Genomic DNA, 14941 nt, shown 5'->3' with positions numbered 1-14941 from the left:
AGTTTGAGGATCTGAAACAGGAGCAAATATCATAATAAAAGCGCAATTAAAAGTGTTTAAAAGTAACAAAAGTATGATGACAATCGTTGCTAATAAGTGAAACTGTCACTACTAGGTATAAAAACATCATTCTCATTGTATCCACAATGTAGCAGTCCTATAATTCATTGGCGCTACTTTTAAGTGAGGTTTCCAGTTAGCAAGTTGCTAACTTTAGTGCATTCCATGGTGTTCGCTCATTATTCACAAGGTGCTATTTGGTTGCTCAAAACTATCCAGGTTTGCCTGTTGTGTCTCTGATGAAGCTGTCTGTTTACAGCAGGGAAAGCCTTGTGTCAGTCAGATGTCAGCTATTAATTGTCAACTATTTCTTTCCCCTCCATGCACCCTGTGCCCCTATTACCTCACTGCACAGAGCGCTGCTTGATGAGGTTTATACAAAACTACACACACACACAAATACAAACACACACGACTCTGGTGTACAGTTTTAGCCTTTAGCAGTTGTACAGCAGATACCTCCTTCTCTCCATCTCGTCATCTACTCATCCTTTCTTCCCTCCTCCACAGGCACCTCAGGCTTTTCAGAGTTTTCTTTCCGTCTCGATTTCCCGCCTTTGTATAATGTGTTTGAGCATGCACAAATAATATGCTGTGTTGTGTAAACACCTCTCAGGTTTAAACCCCAGAAGGACAATTTGTGTCCCTATCTGCTTCTCAAAGACTTAACTTGTCCTTACGCTTGTCATTTGCATGGTGTGAAAGAAGGAGGGGTTGAGGGGAGGGCAGAGGAAAGAGAAGAGCAAAAGACATGCCTGCAGGAGAGCGGCATGTCTTGTGATGTTCAGCGATGTGTCGGGATGTATGTGCGCGTGTATGTCAACGAGAGAGAGAGTGAGAGCGGGAGATAAAGGGCACAAAGGCACACCTTTACACACTATACAGGCCTATTTGATCTGTATACAATATTTGTGTGCATTCGGTGGAGTTAGTCCTTTTCTGTCTCATGCGGTCTCACTTTGTCTTTCTGGTGACACGTCCCCTGTAGACACATCAGAGAGGTAGAGGCTTAGCCCTGTCAGCGCCTGATTCAGCCTGAGCCCTTTTCCCTCTAAGTGGAGGAAGAACTCACTTTTGTTCTGCCCTGGGGAAACAGACAACAGAGGCAGCGGGCAATAGGAAAGCATGAAAATACACCCAACACTGAAAATGTGATTCAGACGTACGAAATAATAAAATAATTTACAGTAGTTTAGGTTTTAGCAAAGATAATCAAAAGCACAGGAGCATAATCACTATACTGAGCAAAAGTGATAAGGGGAAAAGAAAGAAAGGGAGAGGAAAGAAGGGGAGAGGCAGCAGGGTTGGACATGTTTGTGATATTTGGAGGCTGACATCATGGCTACATCAGCAGGTGGCGTGTGTTAGATCATCAGGTAGGCCCGTAAAACAGCCTCGTCACAGTTAATACTCACAGAAGTCTGAACACAGGAAAGCAGGGATCCTCTAAACTTCCCACCAGAAGGTCACCAGTGTAGTCTGAGAATTAACTCTATGTGTCAGACTTTCTTTTTTATCCCTTTTCCTTTCCAGCTGTAAATCTCAAGATATTACAAATGGAGCCATGAGTTTCTTGCAACCTGGGCCAACTGTAATGCATCACTGGTGTTAAGGCTTTGGGGATTTCTGGACTCGTAAGTGAACACAGAAACGGAGGCAGAAGGTGTTTTAAGATGTTTATTGTGAAAACTTGCAGAGTGATAGAAGTGGAGCAGGCAGGTTGTAGTACTTGGGTACGGTTACAGCAACTGTGTATATGTATACTGATCTGATTTCCAATCCAGGAATTTTAACAAAGACATTTGAACACATTGAAAATTATTGTGTATTAGTGAAATAGAGGCGAGCTTCAAAGCTCAGGGTGAGAGTTAGCAACAAGTGGTGCTTTGCCTGAAAAGTTATTTAACTATTCTCTGCAGGAACATCAAAAAAATCGAAACATCAAAAGGTTCAAATGTGGCACAGATACTGTCAAAGACTGATGTTTATTCTTCGCCCTGTAACACGTCGTCATTTCTCCTCACATCCTCCAGTCAATCGCTCCGTTTCTCTCACTCTTTTCCTCCTCAGACAGGACCTTTCTTCGGCTGCCATGCATCTCCATCTCTCACCTCTTTGATGATGCCAACCTGGATGTGTACACTGTGTGTGTGTGTGTTGGTTTTGAATGTGTATCTTCCAAGCAGTCGTCAAAGCAGATGACTATGACACTGAAAAAAAATTGTTTTGTGCTGTAATATTCTCAATGAAATCTCTGTTTCTCTTGATGTTACCGTCTTTTTCTGTTTTTACTTCCCCTCGCTCCCGAGCCTTCCTATTGCCATGCCAGCGACACAACAGTGTGAGGAAAGCACTGGTGCTACAGTAGTTGCTGGGCATGGAGAGGAGGTGATAAGGCCGGGTTGCCCTCTCATGAACTGGCAATGGCAGGTGGGCAGGGTTCAAGGTGCCCGACCTGGCTCAGTGGCTGCTACGCCTGATATTGTATCAGCCTCAATTAGGCTCAAAGGTTTCAGGAAAGCTACTGTGCCAGTTAGTCTTTCCTCCAGATTAGTCACCCCTCCCTGAAACGTGTTGTTTTTTTTTAATCATTGAGTGTTTGTGTTTGTTGCACAGCTGTAAAGAATATTGTCAGACTCCCTTGGATACAGCATTAGTGTAGCTACTGTTTACCACGGAGCCACAGCACGATTATGCACACACACTCAGGGAAAGGATTTCTCACAGTGATTTCATAGTGGTCTAGCGGGGCCGTGGTTTGACAGCTCTCTACTGCTTTCAGTAGACTTTTCACCAAAGATCTGACAGAAGCGTATCAGCTACTATTATCTTGTTGTGATATTCATGTGATTAGGCTGTATCTGTTCTCTAGACATCTCTTAGCAAAAAGAACTAGCTCACAAGGTGTAGTCTGGCTTTTTTTAAGGGTTAGAAAATTATGCATCTCTGTTTAAAAGCTTAAAACAGTGGACATTACATTTTGGACTATTGGATGCTGCAGTTGTCTTCCTCACCTCTGCACTCTCAAATTCATAGGAGTAGGAAAATAGACGTTCTCTCTCTTAAATTCATTTTTTTGCTCAGGTGGTCTGACCACAGCTGCGTACAGGTCACACAGATCACCAGCATAAATGCACCGGCCCTCAGGTGCTTCAGTCCTACCGTGCACCTATATTTAGACACACATCGACACTCTGAAGCAACAGGATGCATCCAGCTTTACACCCCTTATAAACCCACCAGGGCCAGGTGTGTGGGTTTAACACAGTGTGCTCCCTGCCCTTCTGTTGGTTTTAAATACAACTTCCAACATTTAATCACACAGCTTACACTAAGTGGACGTCTGCAGACCTCCACGTACACAGACATTAGACCATTTTTATATCTTTCTTTGAGACAAAATATCAGGCCAAATTGTGGTGTTCTAATTCTATTAAGGATTTAAAAAGTCTTCAGTGTGCAATAGCCCATTGGGAAGTAAAATAACACTAAGAGCTTATGATGTTTATCAGAGCTGGGGTTTTACACCGGGCCGAATCCAAAAGGCAGACTGGGAAGAGGCCAGTCGACTTTTAGGAAGGCGAGGTATCTCTTTCCGCTCATGGCCTCATCTCTCCTCCCATATTGGTGATCTTGGCGTTCGGAGGCCGATGTGGAGAAATGGGCAGCAGCTGGCATGGAGCGATATCTCCGTTTCTCGCCGGGCCCTCCAGGGAGAGAGAGGGCGCGTGCCAAGAGCCTTTATATCATAAATGTCCTCCCTGAACGATTCAGTGCTTTATAATTATCCCTCTTTCATCTCCCCATTTCTCTCACACACCCATACTGCTGCCTATTGTGAGCGGTGTGTGTCTGTGTCCATGTAAGTGGAGCAGTGTGTGAACATACACATGGGTTTATGTAATTTGATGGTTTTAAAAAACTAATTTTGTTGTGTTCACATGAACAGAGCAAAGTGGGGGGAGTTGATTGTTCCGTGTGAGTTACTTTGGCTGGTTGTGCTCAACTTTAAACTCTGGACATTAAACTGTACGCCACATAGTCAGCCTCATAAAACTTTTCCATTGTACGTGATATACCCGTAATGAGTCACACAACAGGCTAGTGAACAATTGTTCTCTCATCATCAGTGAAAATCTAATTTACATGTGCATGCTCACTTTTGTGGGTTTGCTTGCTTTACACATTGTGCTGAGTAATCACAACTCTTCACTTCACTTCGGTAAACAAAAGGCAGTACTGTAGTGGGTGTTGCTCATAGCAACCTTAACACTTAAAGTTGTTAACAATAAGATCAATATACTATTTCCTCTCATGGCTTGTTCATTATTACATTTACATAATAAAGGATACAATATGTGCAAACTTAATCTTTTTTTCTCCCTCGTATATAGTTGCATATGAATATAATTTCGTAGGTTCCTATAATTATTGTTCCTTTTCTAATGTTCTGTTGATTCCTCATAGGCGGAGGTTAAAAAAAACCTCCGCCTATGAGGTCAGGTTTGATTTGTTTATTTATTCTTTAGCATGGATTACACAACGACTATTATTTAGTTATTTATTTTCCTAATTCCTATCTTTCAACTATAATAACTACACAATTATGGACCATTTGGCATTGGCAGAGGTAGACTTTGTGAGTTCCATTCTAGCAGCTGAAGGATGATTACAATGTCACTGTACTGCCTGCTGACTTTGCCCACAAAACTGAAATATATTTTAAAACTCCTGTGTACATTTGGTGTCCTCAGGCCATTCTTGTCTATATTTTAAAACAAAGACTATTGTTCCGATTTGCCAGAATCTAAATTAGTATCAACAGTGGTAGTGAAAAATAATCCTTCAAGCACTTACAGCATGAACACTGTGGCAGCCAAACCAGTGGCACATTGCTGCCAAGCCAAGACACAGCTTGGAGAGCTGCGAAGTTCCCATATGTGGTGCGGTACTTGATTATTTTGGCTATTTCTAAACCTCTTCCACCCAGACGGAGGGAGCATTCTGGATGTGCTGCCCATGAAAGACTTGTATAACTTGACATTCTGCGGCCCATTAAAAAAACACAAAGACGTGGCGGCACGCCGCGCTGCGAAAAGAGTCCTTTTGGTGTTAATGGCATAATGGCAGTGCTCTGTTGAGGTACTAATGTAAGAGATAAGACGTCTGCTGCTGAACAAATAAACAGCTGTGTTGTAGGAGAGTTTAAGGAGGAGGAGGTGAGAGAGAAAAGCCGTCAATGCCAGCCAGGAAGAACAACAAGCAATCCAGCTACAACAAGCAGGCCGGATTTTATTTCATTAATGACTGAAATCCCCCGAGCTAAACACGTCTTTATGGGTGTTTGAGAACAATAATAGCCTGTTGCTGCATTGTGTGTGTATGTGTGTAAGAGAGAGTGAAGGAGCACATAAACATTCCCTGTCACTTCCACACAAACACTCACATACATGCATGTGTACACACACTCTCAACGTGTGGCCGCTACATTTTAATGAGGCTTTGTCAATCTGACTTGCAGTCTCATGGTGAGCACAGCGCATTGCACTACATAAAGGTGTCTATCTATGTTTATGTTATTTCTACCTACGTTGGTATCATCTGTTCCTGTGAATATAAAACTGCTGCTTTACTGCCATTATAGCTACTCAGATTAACTATCTGTATTTGTAGCTTCTACTTCCTGTGCTACAAATGAACACAATGGGCTTTGTGCAGTCTATGTGATGTCATCTGGACAGGGGGGATGGATTGTAAGGATTTCAAATAAAGCATTTTTCACAGATGAATTTTTTATCTTTGATCTTACATGAATGTGTACCAGTAAGTGTGTGTGAAGGCAGATACTTATATACAGACTAGATATGCAGTACGTTTCAGTAGCTCCTCGCCTGATAGAAGCTTTATCTCCCTTCCTTGGATGGAGGTGAACTTCCTAGCCCCCCCCCTCAGAGTCTGCAGGGTCTCTCTTTCTGTCTGTCTCCGTCAGAACAGCACATCCATTGTTGGGGAAGGGGACTCTGCCTTTTCATAAGGTCAGGGGGGCTACAGGTAGCGGAAAGGACAAGATTAATCACTTCATCTTGGAACGGTGGGGAGGGGGGCGATAGACCGAGAGATGGGAGAAATAGGTGGGGCAGGGAGAGAATTAGAGGGAAGAAAGGGGTAATTGAGAGGGGAGAGGAAGAGAAAAAGTGATAGAGAGCAGACAGGGAGGAAGTTAGGGATGAAGAAAGGGAGAGAGAGTCAGGTAGAGACGAGGGGAAGTAATTACCTGCATAAGTGTCTTTGTTGTGCTCACATATGCATTCACTGAGTGGCAGGGCATGGAAGAGATAGGTGGTCAAGGGTAATTACCCAAACAGGTTCGCTTCTCTTTGATCGTCTCACTATGACTACACAGCTCAGCTTTGCACTACATAGCTGCACCATGCATCACCATCATCAATTCCACCCTCACCACTGCCAAAAGTTCGTAAGAACATTTTTACTCCATTTGAGATGTGGTATTTAATATAATTTTTACCCAATTTTTCCTTGGTAGTTTTAGTCTGATCTCATTTTGTTGGTCCCATGTTGGGTTTCTTGTTAGCTTTCCCCCCTGACCATTTGTATGTTGTTTGATTCGTTCTTTGTAGATTACACACAAAAAAACTGAAATGAACTCTTGGTGGAAGGATGCTGTTTGGGTCAGGGAATAACCAATTCAATTTTGATTCATAACTAGATCATTTTCCAAGAGAATAATGAATGGATCATGATTGTAAAAATAAAGCATGTGTAGTGAGTTGATATCTATGAGTGTGTGTAATTTGGTGCATCTTGATTGAATTTAAGCGGACTGTTGGGCCTTTCCAGAGGTATGTGCTCTACTGAGTGCCATTCTAGTTTTTGCAAAGGTACTGATTTTCATAAACCACACATTTTTAGTGATGCGTGATCTGAGATCCACTGCTCTGAAGCTCCCAGTGCAGACAGACTCCGTGCCGAGCACAGATGTGTGGCACTCCTGCAGATGTTGCACTGACTAAACACCATCAAAGAGTTTGCGTGTGACACATGTGAGTGCCAGTATGTGTGTTTTCATCACACATGCCATTGCTTAAAAATGCTGTTGTTCTAACAAGTGTGTGCGATTGTGCTGACGTGCACCACTGAGTGTATCGGCTGCATGCATGTACCACGTGTATATACCGGAGGATGTATTTATTGTAGATGAGAGTACCTAAGTGTGTCGTTGCATCTTTGAGCTCGTGCTTGTTCACTTCAAAGGGTGAGTGTGGTTTTTTTTGTTCATCTGTTGTGTACTTGAGGACATGTGAGTCAGTGGCCAGCTGCATCGCACAGGGCCTACCTGTGGGTGAAGCTGGCCCAAATCCACCTCCTCAAGTCTGCTTTTTATTCAGCATCACATAAACAAATACCAGCAGCGTCCATTCACCTCCTAACCACTCAATAACAGCCTCAGATCTCTCCCCAACATCTGTTGACCTGCATTTTCCCCCCCTTTTAAACAGAAAGGCTTAAATAAAGCAACAATTTTTATGTGTTTAGTGTTCCTCAAGGTGCGTTTGTCTGTGTAACTCTTGTCATTTCTGAGTGATGCATAGTCTAGTGCACTGTCATGAGCAAAGACACCCACACATTATTTTGTACAAACCTGTGTGTTTTCATAGGCAATATGTACTCTGACGCCGACAGCCTGGCTCAAAAACACGCGCACGCGCGCGCACACACACACACACACACACACACACACACACACACACACACACACACACACACACACACACACACACACACACACACACACACACACACACACACACACACACACACACACACACACACACACACACACACCAAGAACAGGCCCAGACATGCCCCACATTCACTCAGCAGGTCTTGTAAGTCTTTGATATGCCTGACCCTCTTTTATTGTTTTTTCTATATTTCTCTATAAGACGGGTGGTATGCAACTGATTAGATAGATAAATATACCCTGAAGGTGTGAGACGGGGCCGAGAGGAGGAGAGGAAGGATACTGAGTTCTCTCTTGTCCCAACACATCCCAGCGGTGGAGCTTTAATCTGCTGAGGCTTCATGCATTTAAACGGCCCAGTTAGAAACAGTCTAACAGGCGCACACGCTTTCCCTGCCGGGCTGAAACAGAAATCAAGTGCTTTGGCACAGACGTTATCTTGTTTATTTTTCTCAATAGGAGATTAAGAAGATGGAAGATGCAGTCAGCGATACAGGCTTTGATCTTGTCCTATAACAGCACAAAGTGATGTTTGAGCCTATGTGCCTTACTAGTACGACGCAAAGAGGGAAAATACCTAAAGCTTGATGATGTTGATTAATCTGATTATTAGATTTTTATTCCTTTCTCACTGCGTTATTTTTATTTTATTTTTGGTACTTGCATAAAGAAAAACTCAAAGTGAATAGTGATGATGCCCTTGTCAAACTAAATATAGTGACAAAAAGAGATGAATTTAAATTAAATGTATATTTTTTAGCAAATGCACTTGCCCCATCTGAGCATCCATGGATGTGTGGGTCTTAATATGAGGTTTGGTCCTGTGCAGTATTTGTGCATTTCTATCTTGAGGCAGTGGAAAGTGATTGATCAACAAAAATCAAAAAAGAAGTCGATTTACAGCTCACTCTGCATGTTTCACACACAGATGGTTTGCTCTCATCCTTTCAGTTTGCACATGGGCAGATCAATTTACTCTGAAGAGAAGTGTTTCCTCTTCCTAACTGGCAGGTTCTCCCTCGTAATAGCAATCTGCCAAGGTCCAGGCGCATAAAGGAGATGGTACCACAAACACACCAATGATTAATTAGGAGACCGACTATAACTATATACAGTGTGTGTGTGTGCGTGCGTGTTGGGGGCATCCAGAGTTACCAGGTTTGTCCCTTCGACTGACAGAATGGAACCAGTGATGTCTATTTCTTTTGCTGCTCTTTAATGGAGTAAACTCTTGTGTGTGTACTGTATGCTTGTGTATTGACACGTGTAAAGAATCCAGAAGAAATGTGAGCTAATGAACCACAGCAGCTGGTATGTCAGTAATAACCATTCTTCTCGCTTTTTCTTTCCTTTCCCTTCTTACCCTTCCCTCCCTGTTTCCCTTCCCAGTGACATATTTGATGCCATGTTCCCCGTCACTCACATCGCAGGAGAAACCGTCATCCAGCAAGGTACGTATAGAGTTTTTATTTGGATTAATTTATACAGTCATGTGTAACCTGTAGAGTATCATACAATTTGGGTTTCCACTTTTATAAAACTGTTGAAACTATTTTTTATAGAGCGCTATTATCATAGAGAAAATAGGTGAGATGATGCCATATCATGACATCAATTATCAGTAGTTTTCCAAAGGGAAAACAGCTTAAAACCATTAATCATACAATAAATCATCATAGAATGAATGCAGTGGAAGGTGCCAAATAGCTAACGTCGAAAGTGAATTCCCTGCTAAATCACAGCACTGACAATAGTTATCCAAACAGACTTTTTAAAAACTGCACTAGTGGATATTAAAAGCAATATTCTCACAACTGACTTTTTGAGTTACATTACATTGGCATATATCTGATCCACTCAGCTGCTTTAGTGGAAAGGAAACAATTAGGATGCTGTTCTCACTGATTACCTTTGATGGCTTCATCTCAAAGAATGCATGTGTTGCATTGCCACCAACACTCACATGCACTTTATCCTGTTACACCCATTTTTTGCCTCCCCTTTCCTCTCTTTGCCTCACTCTCGCATCCCATCAGTCTGCACCAGATGTTAATTCCCTCTCCTCTGCTTAACCACAGTCGTCAAAGCCTTCACTAGACTTCCCTGGACTTTGAGGGAACACAGCTTAGCAGGGCCAGACTATATTTTTCCAGTGCCCCCCCACCCCCCCCCCCCCGACTTAAACTCCTATCAAACACAGACACGTTTAATCACATATTTGAATGCTGAAAACACACATTCTTACAGACAAATGTCCCCTTTCCGATAATACTACGTCCACACCTGCACAAAATCATACGCATGCCTCGCAAACACATTCACCTGCATGATAAGTGGAGGAAAACTGTCAGTTCTTCCAAACATACTCGCCCATTCATTCCCATCTACCCGAAGTCGGCATCCAGGAGTATATCAGGCCTAATTTGGTGATAATAAGTCTAGCTATCTTTGCAGGGCCCCCAGCCCCAGACAGCCCATTGTTATACATGCTATATGGTGTGGTACATTGTATATACAGTGCTGATGTCATTGCTAAAGTCTGGACTACTGTACAGTTTCAAGAAACCACCCGTGCTACTGGCCCTACACACACTGTTTAGACACAGCTAAGAGTTATTGACTCAGAGGCTGGAATGGTATTTAAACAAAGAGAGAATTTACTCTATAACATACAAAAATGCAGGATAGAGGTATTTTCATTGTAATCAATTGCATCTTGTTAGATGTCTTTTTCCATGTATTTTCATTCTTTTTGACATTTCATCATAAATAACTGATTCAAGTGTGGTAGAAGGATTTCTTTATGGATGATTCCAAATCTGAAATAAAAAAATCCAACATGAAATCTGTTTTGAAAGATGGGCATCTTCAGCTCAATGGTGCAACAGCATCTTGGGTACAAAACCCCTTAGAGGCTGAGGATGTAAGTCATGTTTTCCTTTTGAGCAAAACCAAAGAACCTTAACAGTGTATACGACAATTATCCTGTGTCAAAACAAGGCCACACTAAGTGTGTGTGTGTGTGTGTGTGTGTGCGTGTACGTGTGTACGTGCACGTGCACGCTCTGGTCAAATATTTGCCTTCACTCTCAGGCACAGGGGAATTGGAAGAGCGTAAAACAAAGACTCGCGAACCAAAGTGATAAAAGACAGGAAGAGTAGAAGAGAAGAAAGACGGAGCGAGAGGGAATTGAAAGAAAGATAGATGAGATGAAAGAGAGAGGCAGAGACAGCGAGAGGGAGATAGTGGAGGGCCAGGTTGCAGCAGGTTGTGCATGTGTGTTTGTCCCTGGGGTCTCCATGGACAGACCATCCGACAGACAAGGAGCATTTTTGTGACAAATAGAGCTGTATGATTAACGAGCACTCAATATTAATTAGCCATGTGAACTCCGGTGAACTTTACACACCGGGCACTCCCAGCCTTTCAACTCTGCAGGCGAACATTCACACAAGAACAAATGTGCACACACAGTCATACACACCCTCACTTAGTACCTATGAAATGCATACACAAACATACTTGTGTCATGTATATGCATGCATCATTACCACATGTCCCTATGAATGGAGTTGCATTTGTGTCTTATTGTAAGAGGTAGCTGCAGGGAGAGCTTCACAGTGCTCGTGTATATGGCCGTCAGTCCCTTTTAATAATTTCCCCCCTCAGCCCTATGTAATGGATAGCATAATTAAAGGAACACTTTGCCATTTTTCAGCCTTATCTCCAGACTAGATGCTTTTAGTGGGCGTCAACCTACCAACCCGTGGCTCGCTTCAAGGGTTAGGGTTCACTTGGGTGACACAGCAGGGATTCCAGTCAGCAAACCCGAAAACATTTTGATTTGCAAGCCTTGCTCAAAGCTAGCTGGTACTCCAGTTTTTATGCTAAGATAAGCTAACTTACTGCACATGCATTGATCCTATGATATAATAGTAGTAACATTGTAGCCTTATGTTGCTACTATTGTAAATGGATACAAAATTTAAAACATACACATGAAAAACATGTATTTCAAAAGGACATCATGATTATTAATGAAAAATGTATGTCTGTGGTATCTGTGCAAAGTTCTTTAGTTTAATGGTTTAAAAATTCACATTTGAGTTTGTAGAGAGTTGATGGAAGTAAGAGAAGAAGTTCTCCTGTTGGTTCAACGCTGGACATTTTAGTTTTTTTCTGGTCACTCACAAACTTCTGTTTCTCCTCTTCTCTCACATCCAGGCGACGAAGGAGACAACTTCTATGTTATTGACCAAGGCGAAGTGGACGTGAGTGACTGACACAAGCACACATTTGTTTATTCCCCTTCATTCTCTCTTTAGAGTCTCATTATCGGTGAAGTGGATTGAAGCACACCATCCGTCTAATAGATCCTTCAATTCTCTCCACATCTGATCAACTTGAATCCCATATGCATGTATACTTGAGGACCCTATGTCACAACTGGGGTGATTTAGGATGATGATAAGGTGACTCCCTGCACTGATGTTGTATGGTTATAAAACAAACGCGTTTTAAATGCAGTATTAGCATTTATCTACCTTTTTTTTATGGGATTAGCCACGAGGATTGTGATTCAGTGGGAAAACCCAGCCTTCCCCACTCATATTCCGACAATCTTTCCCTCTAACAATGGACAGGTTGTATTGGATTGCCCCCATGTTTTGTTCTCCTCAAAGTTAGGTTCCACTGTGATGACAATCTGAACATGGCGCTATAGAGTTGAGCGCTACGTGAAGGCAGCCAAACTGAGAACGTCTTTTGTCTTAGCCAGCCTGACACAGAGCGATAGAGTTAAGTGGAGAGATAAAACAGGAGCTGACGGAAAGTTAAACAGGAAGTGACCTTATCAGCTTGCAGCGGTGAGCACAGAGACGGAGAGTAACTGGAGAGTAGCAGGTTGGCAAGCTTGGTCGAGCTTGCCAATGTAGTTGGCCCACCTGAGACACAAACAGAAGGAAGTGTATAAATATTGGCTGTTACTGGCTGTTTTCACTCTCTTCCATACATCTTACCTAAAACTCTCCCTGTCCCACCTTTATATTGCAGATTCATTTACCCAATTTACAGTTCACTGCTCCTCCGATGCCAAGCCCTGTGGCTTCAGCATCCCAGTTTAGTGGATGTTTTGAGGATCAAGAAAAGAAAGTTATCCATTTTTTCCAAAATTACGCTAGTTTGAAAACTAATATCCTTCTTTACATTTAAGGAATTACACAGGGTTGTCCATGCCTAAATCTTTTCCCAGCTATACGCCCTCCATACATGTGTTACTTTAACTGTTACAGGATGCGGCTGTTAGGGTTAACACTGTTTTCAAGACAACGTGATCATATAACACTGATTTTAACTGTGCTGCATTGGCTTCTATTTTGTTTTCACATTGTTTTTAAGATCTTCTTGATGGAAGCTTTACACAACCCAGCCCCTGTGTATATCAAGGATTTAATTCCTCCCTATGAGCCTGCACAACAACTTAGATCACCTGATATCGGCCTTCTGATAGTTCCCATAGTGACTAAAGGCCATAATGCTTTTGCAGTACGGGCCCTCAAATTCTGGAATCACTTAGCAGCTGAGATCAGAAATGTTATATCAGTTATTGCTTTTATTAGAATTTGAATCACAGTGTATTTAGCCTCATTTAATTTAGTTATTAGTTTAGTTAGTTAATGTAGTTTTATTGTTTCATCCTGTTTTTAAGAACAGTGCGATATAAATTACAATGTGGTGAAGTGGAGGTGATCCGCTCTGGTGTGGAACTTCAACCACTCTCTGTCTACCACTAGTGAATCTTTAGGCATCTGCTCTCACACCCAGCACCCTGTCAGTCTGCACCCAAGCTGGGTGAAGAATCCAATGTTCTGCCTCACCTCCACCCAAAAGCCCTGCGCATCTGTGTCTCTGTCTTCCCACGCGGCCATCCTCCCCTCTACAGACAGCTGCTGCCCCCAACTCCAGTTATTAAAGTGTGGAGATGTCTCTCATTAGCTCGGGGTGTGAATCTGCTGGCAACCTATCAACTGTCTGGAAGCTGTCACTGATGTAAACATGCCTCCATGTCTGCACACAAAAGTATTCACTAACAGACAATGGCCTTTAATTATATGGGTGCATTATAAAGGATGTTGAAACTTTAATCCAACATGATCTAATGGGAATAAAATGTCATTTCAAAAATAAGAGCTGTATCTATCATCACAGATGATCTGATTTGATGATTAAATTTGAGATAATTAGGTACTTTGACCTGAGTGTAAAATATTATTTTGTAAGAGTGGGCCCACTTTATTATTATTACACTGGAGGCATTTTAGAATGGAATGAAATAATCTCTGCAAAACAGACAACATTTCACACACATCCACGCAGCTCACAGGAAAACTGACTCCAAGTAACCACAAACAGAAATACACAGCAACAATGCCTGCTCATCCACTTTCCAGTATTTTAGATTTGTTGCTTCTTAATTACCAACAGGCGCACACATTGACGCAAATGTCTACAGCAAACTGTGTGTGTGTGTGTGTGTATTAAAAAAATCAGTGACAGCTGTGAGACAGCAGACATTGTTCAAAACTCAAATTGCTCATGTCCTCGATTTTACCTTCCCCACACTGCTGACTCCACCTTTTCTGCAACAGTAAAGCTGGAATTAAATACAATCGCTTTACCCTTGCAAACCAACTTAAGGTTTACATTGGATCTACCAAAGCTCTACCAAACCAGGTAAGTGTGTGTGGAACCAAATGGGATCGAATGAACAGAAGTTAAGACTGAACAAAGGCTTCCTGGTTAGGGGATACTTGAGAGCACCAGCTTGGGAAACTGTGCGAGAAGAAATACTACTACCTGTGTGCTCTGATGTAACACTTTTGCAACATTCATATAATTGTTCTTGTAGGCTTGACGTAACCGTAGCCAGCAGCCTGCATCTCTTTGAGGCCAACCCAGTTTATAGTGAAGTATGACTCCCCTGTGGTCTACGCTGAGCCTTGGATAATGACTTGCAACAATTCTGGCAATTCACAACAGCCACTGGAGGGATAAACCCTCTCTCTCTCTCTCTCTCTCTCTCTCTCTCTCTCTCTCTCATCCTTTCTCACTGCGTTATT

At 42.3% G+C, this 14941-nt stretch overlaps 1 protein-coding gene across 2 annotated transcripts in view; it reads left to right on the top strand.

The window, feature by feature from the left end:
• The window catches only part of prkar1b (protein kinase, cAMP-dependent, regulatory, type I, beta), a 60285-nt gene that overhangs the window by 27092 nt on the left and 18252 nt on the right, over positions 1-14941 (top strand). For both annotated transcript variants that reach the window (XM_034592446.1, XM_034592447.1), the window contains 2 exons: positions 9212-9273; positions 12048-12094. In XM_034592446.1, the coding sequence (XP_034448337.1) occupies positions 9212-9273; positions 12048-12094 (109 nt within the window). The remainder of the gene's footprint in view (positions 1-9211; positions 9274-12047; positions 12095-14941) is intronic.

This window comes from Hippoglossus hippoglossus, chromosome 8 (assembly GCF_009819705.1).
Source record: "Hippoglossus hippoglossus isolate fHipHip1 chromosome 8, fHipHip1.pri, whole genome shotgun sequence".
Taxonomy (NCBI): Eukaryota; Metazoa; Chordata; class Actinopteri; order Pleuronectiformes; family Pleuronectidae; genus Hippoglossus; species Hippoglossus hippoglossus.
The sequence above is the reverse complement of the archived record's forward strand: the minus strand, read 5'-3'. Positions and strand labels throughout refer to the sequence as shown.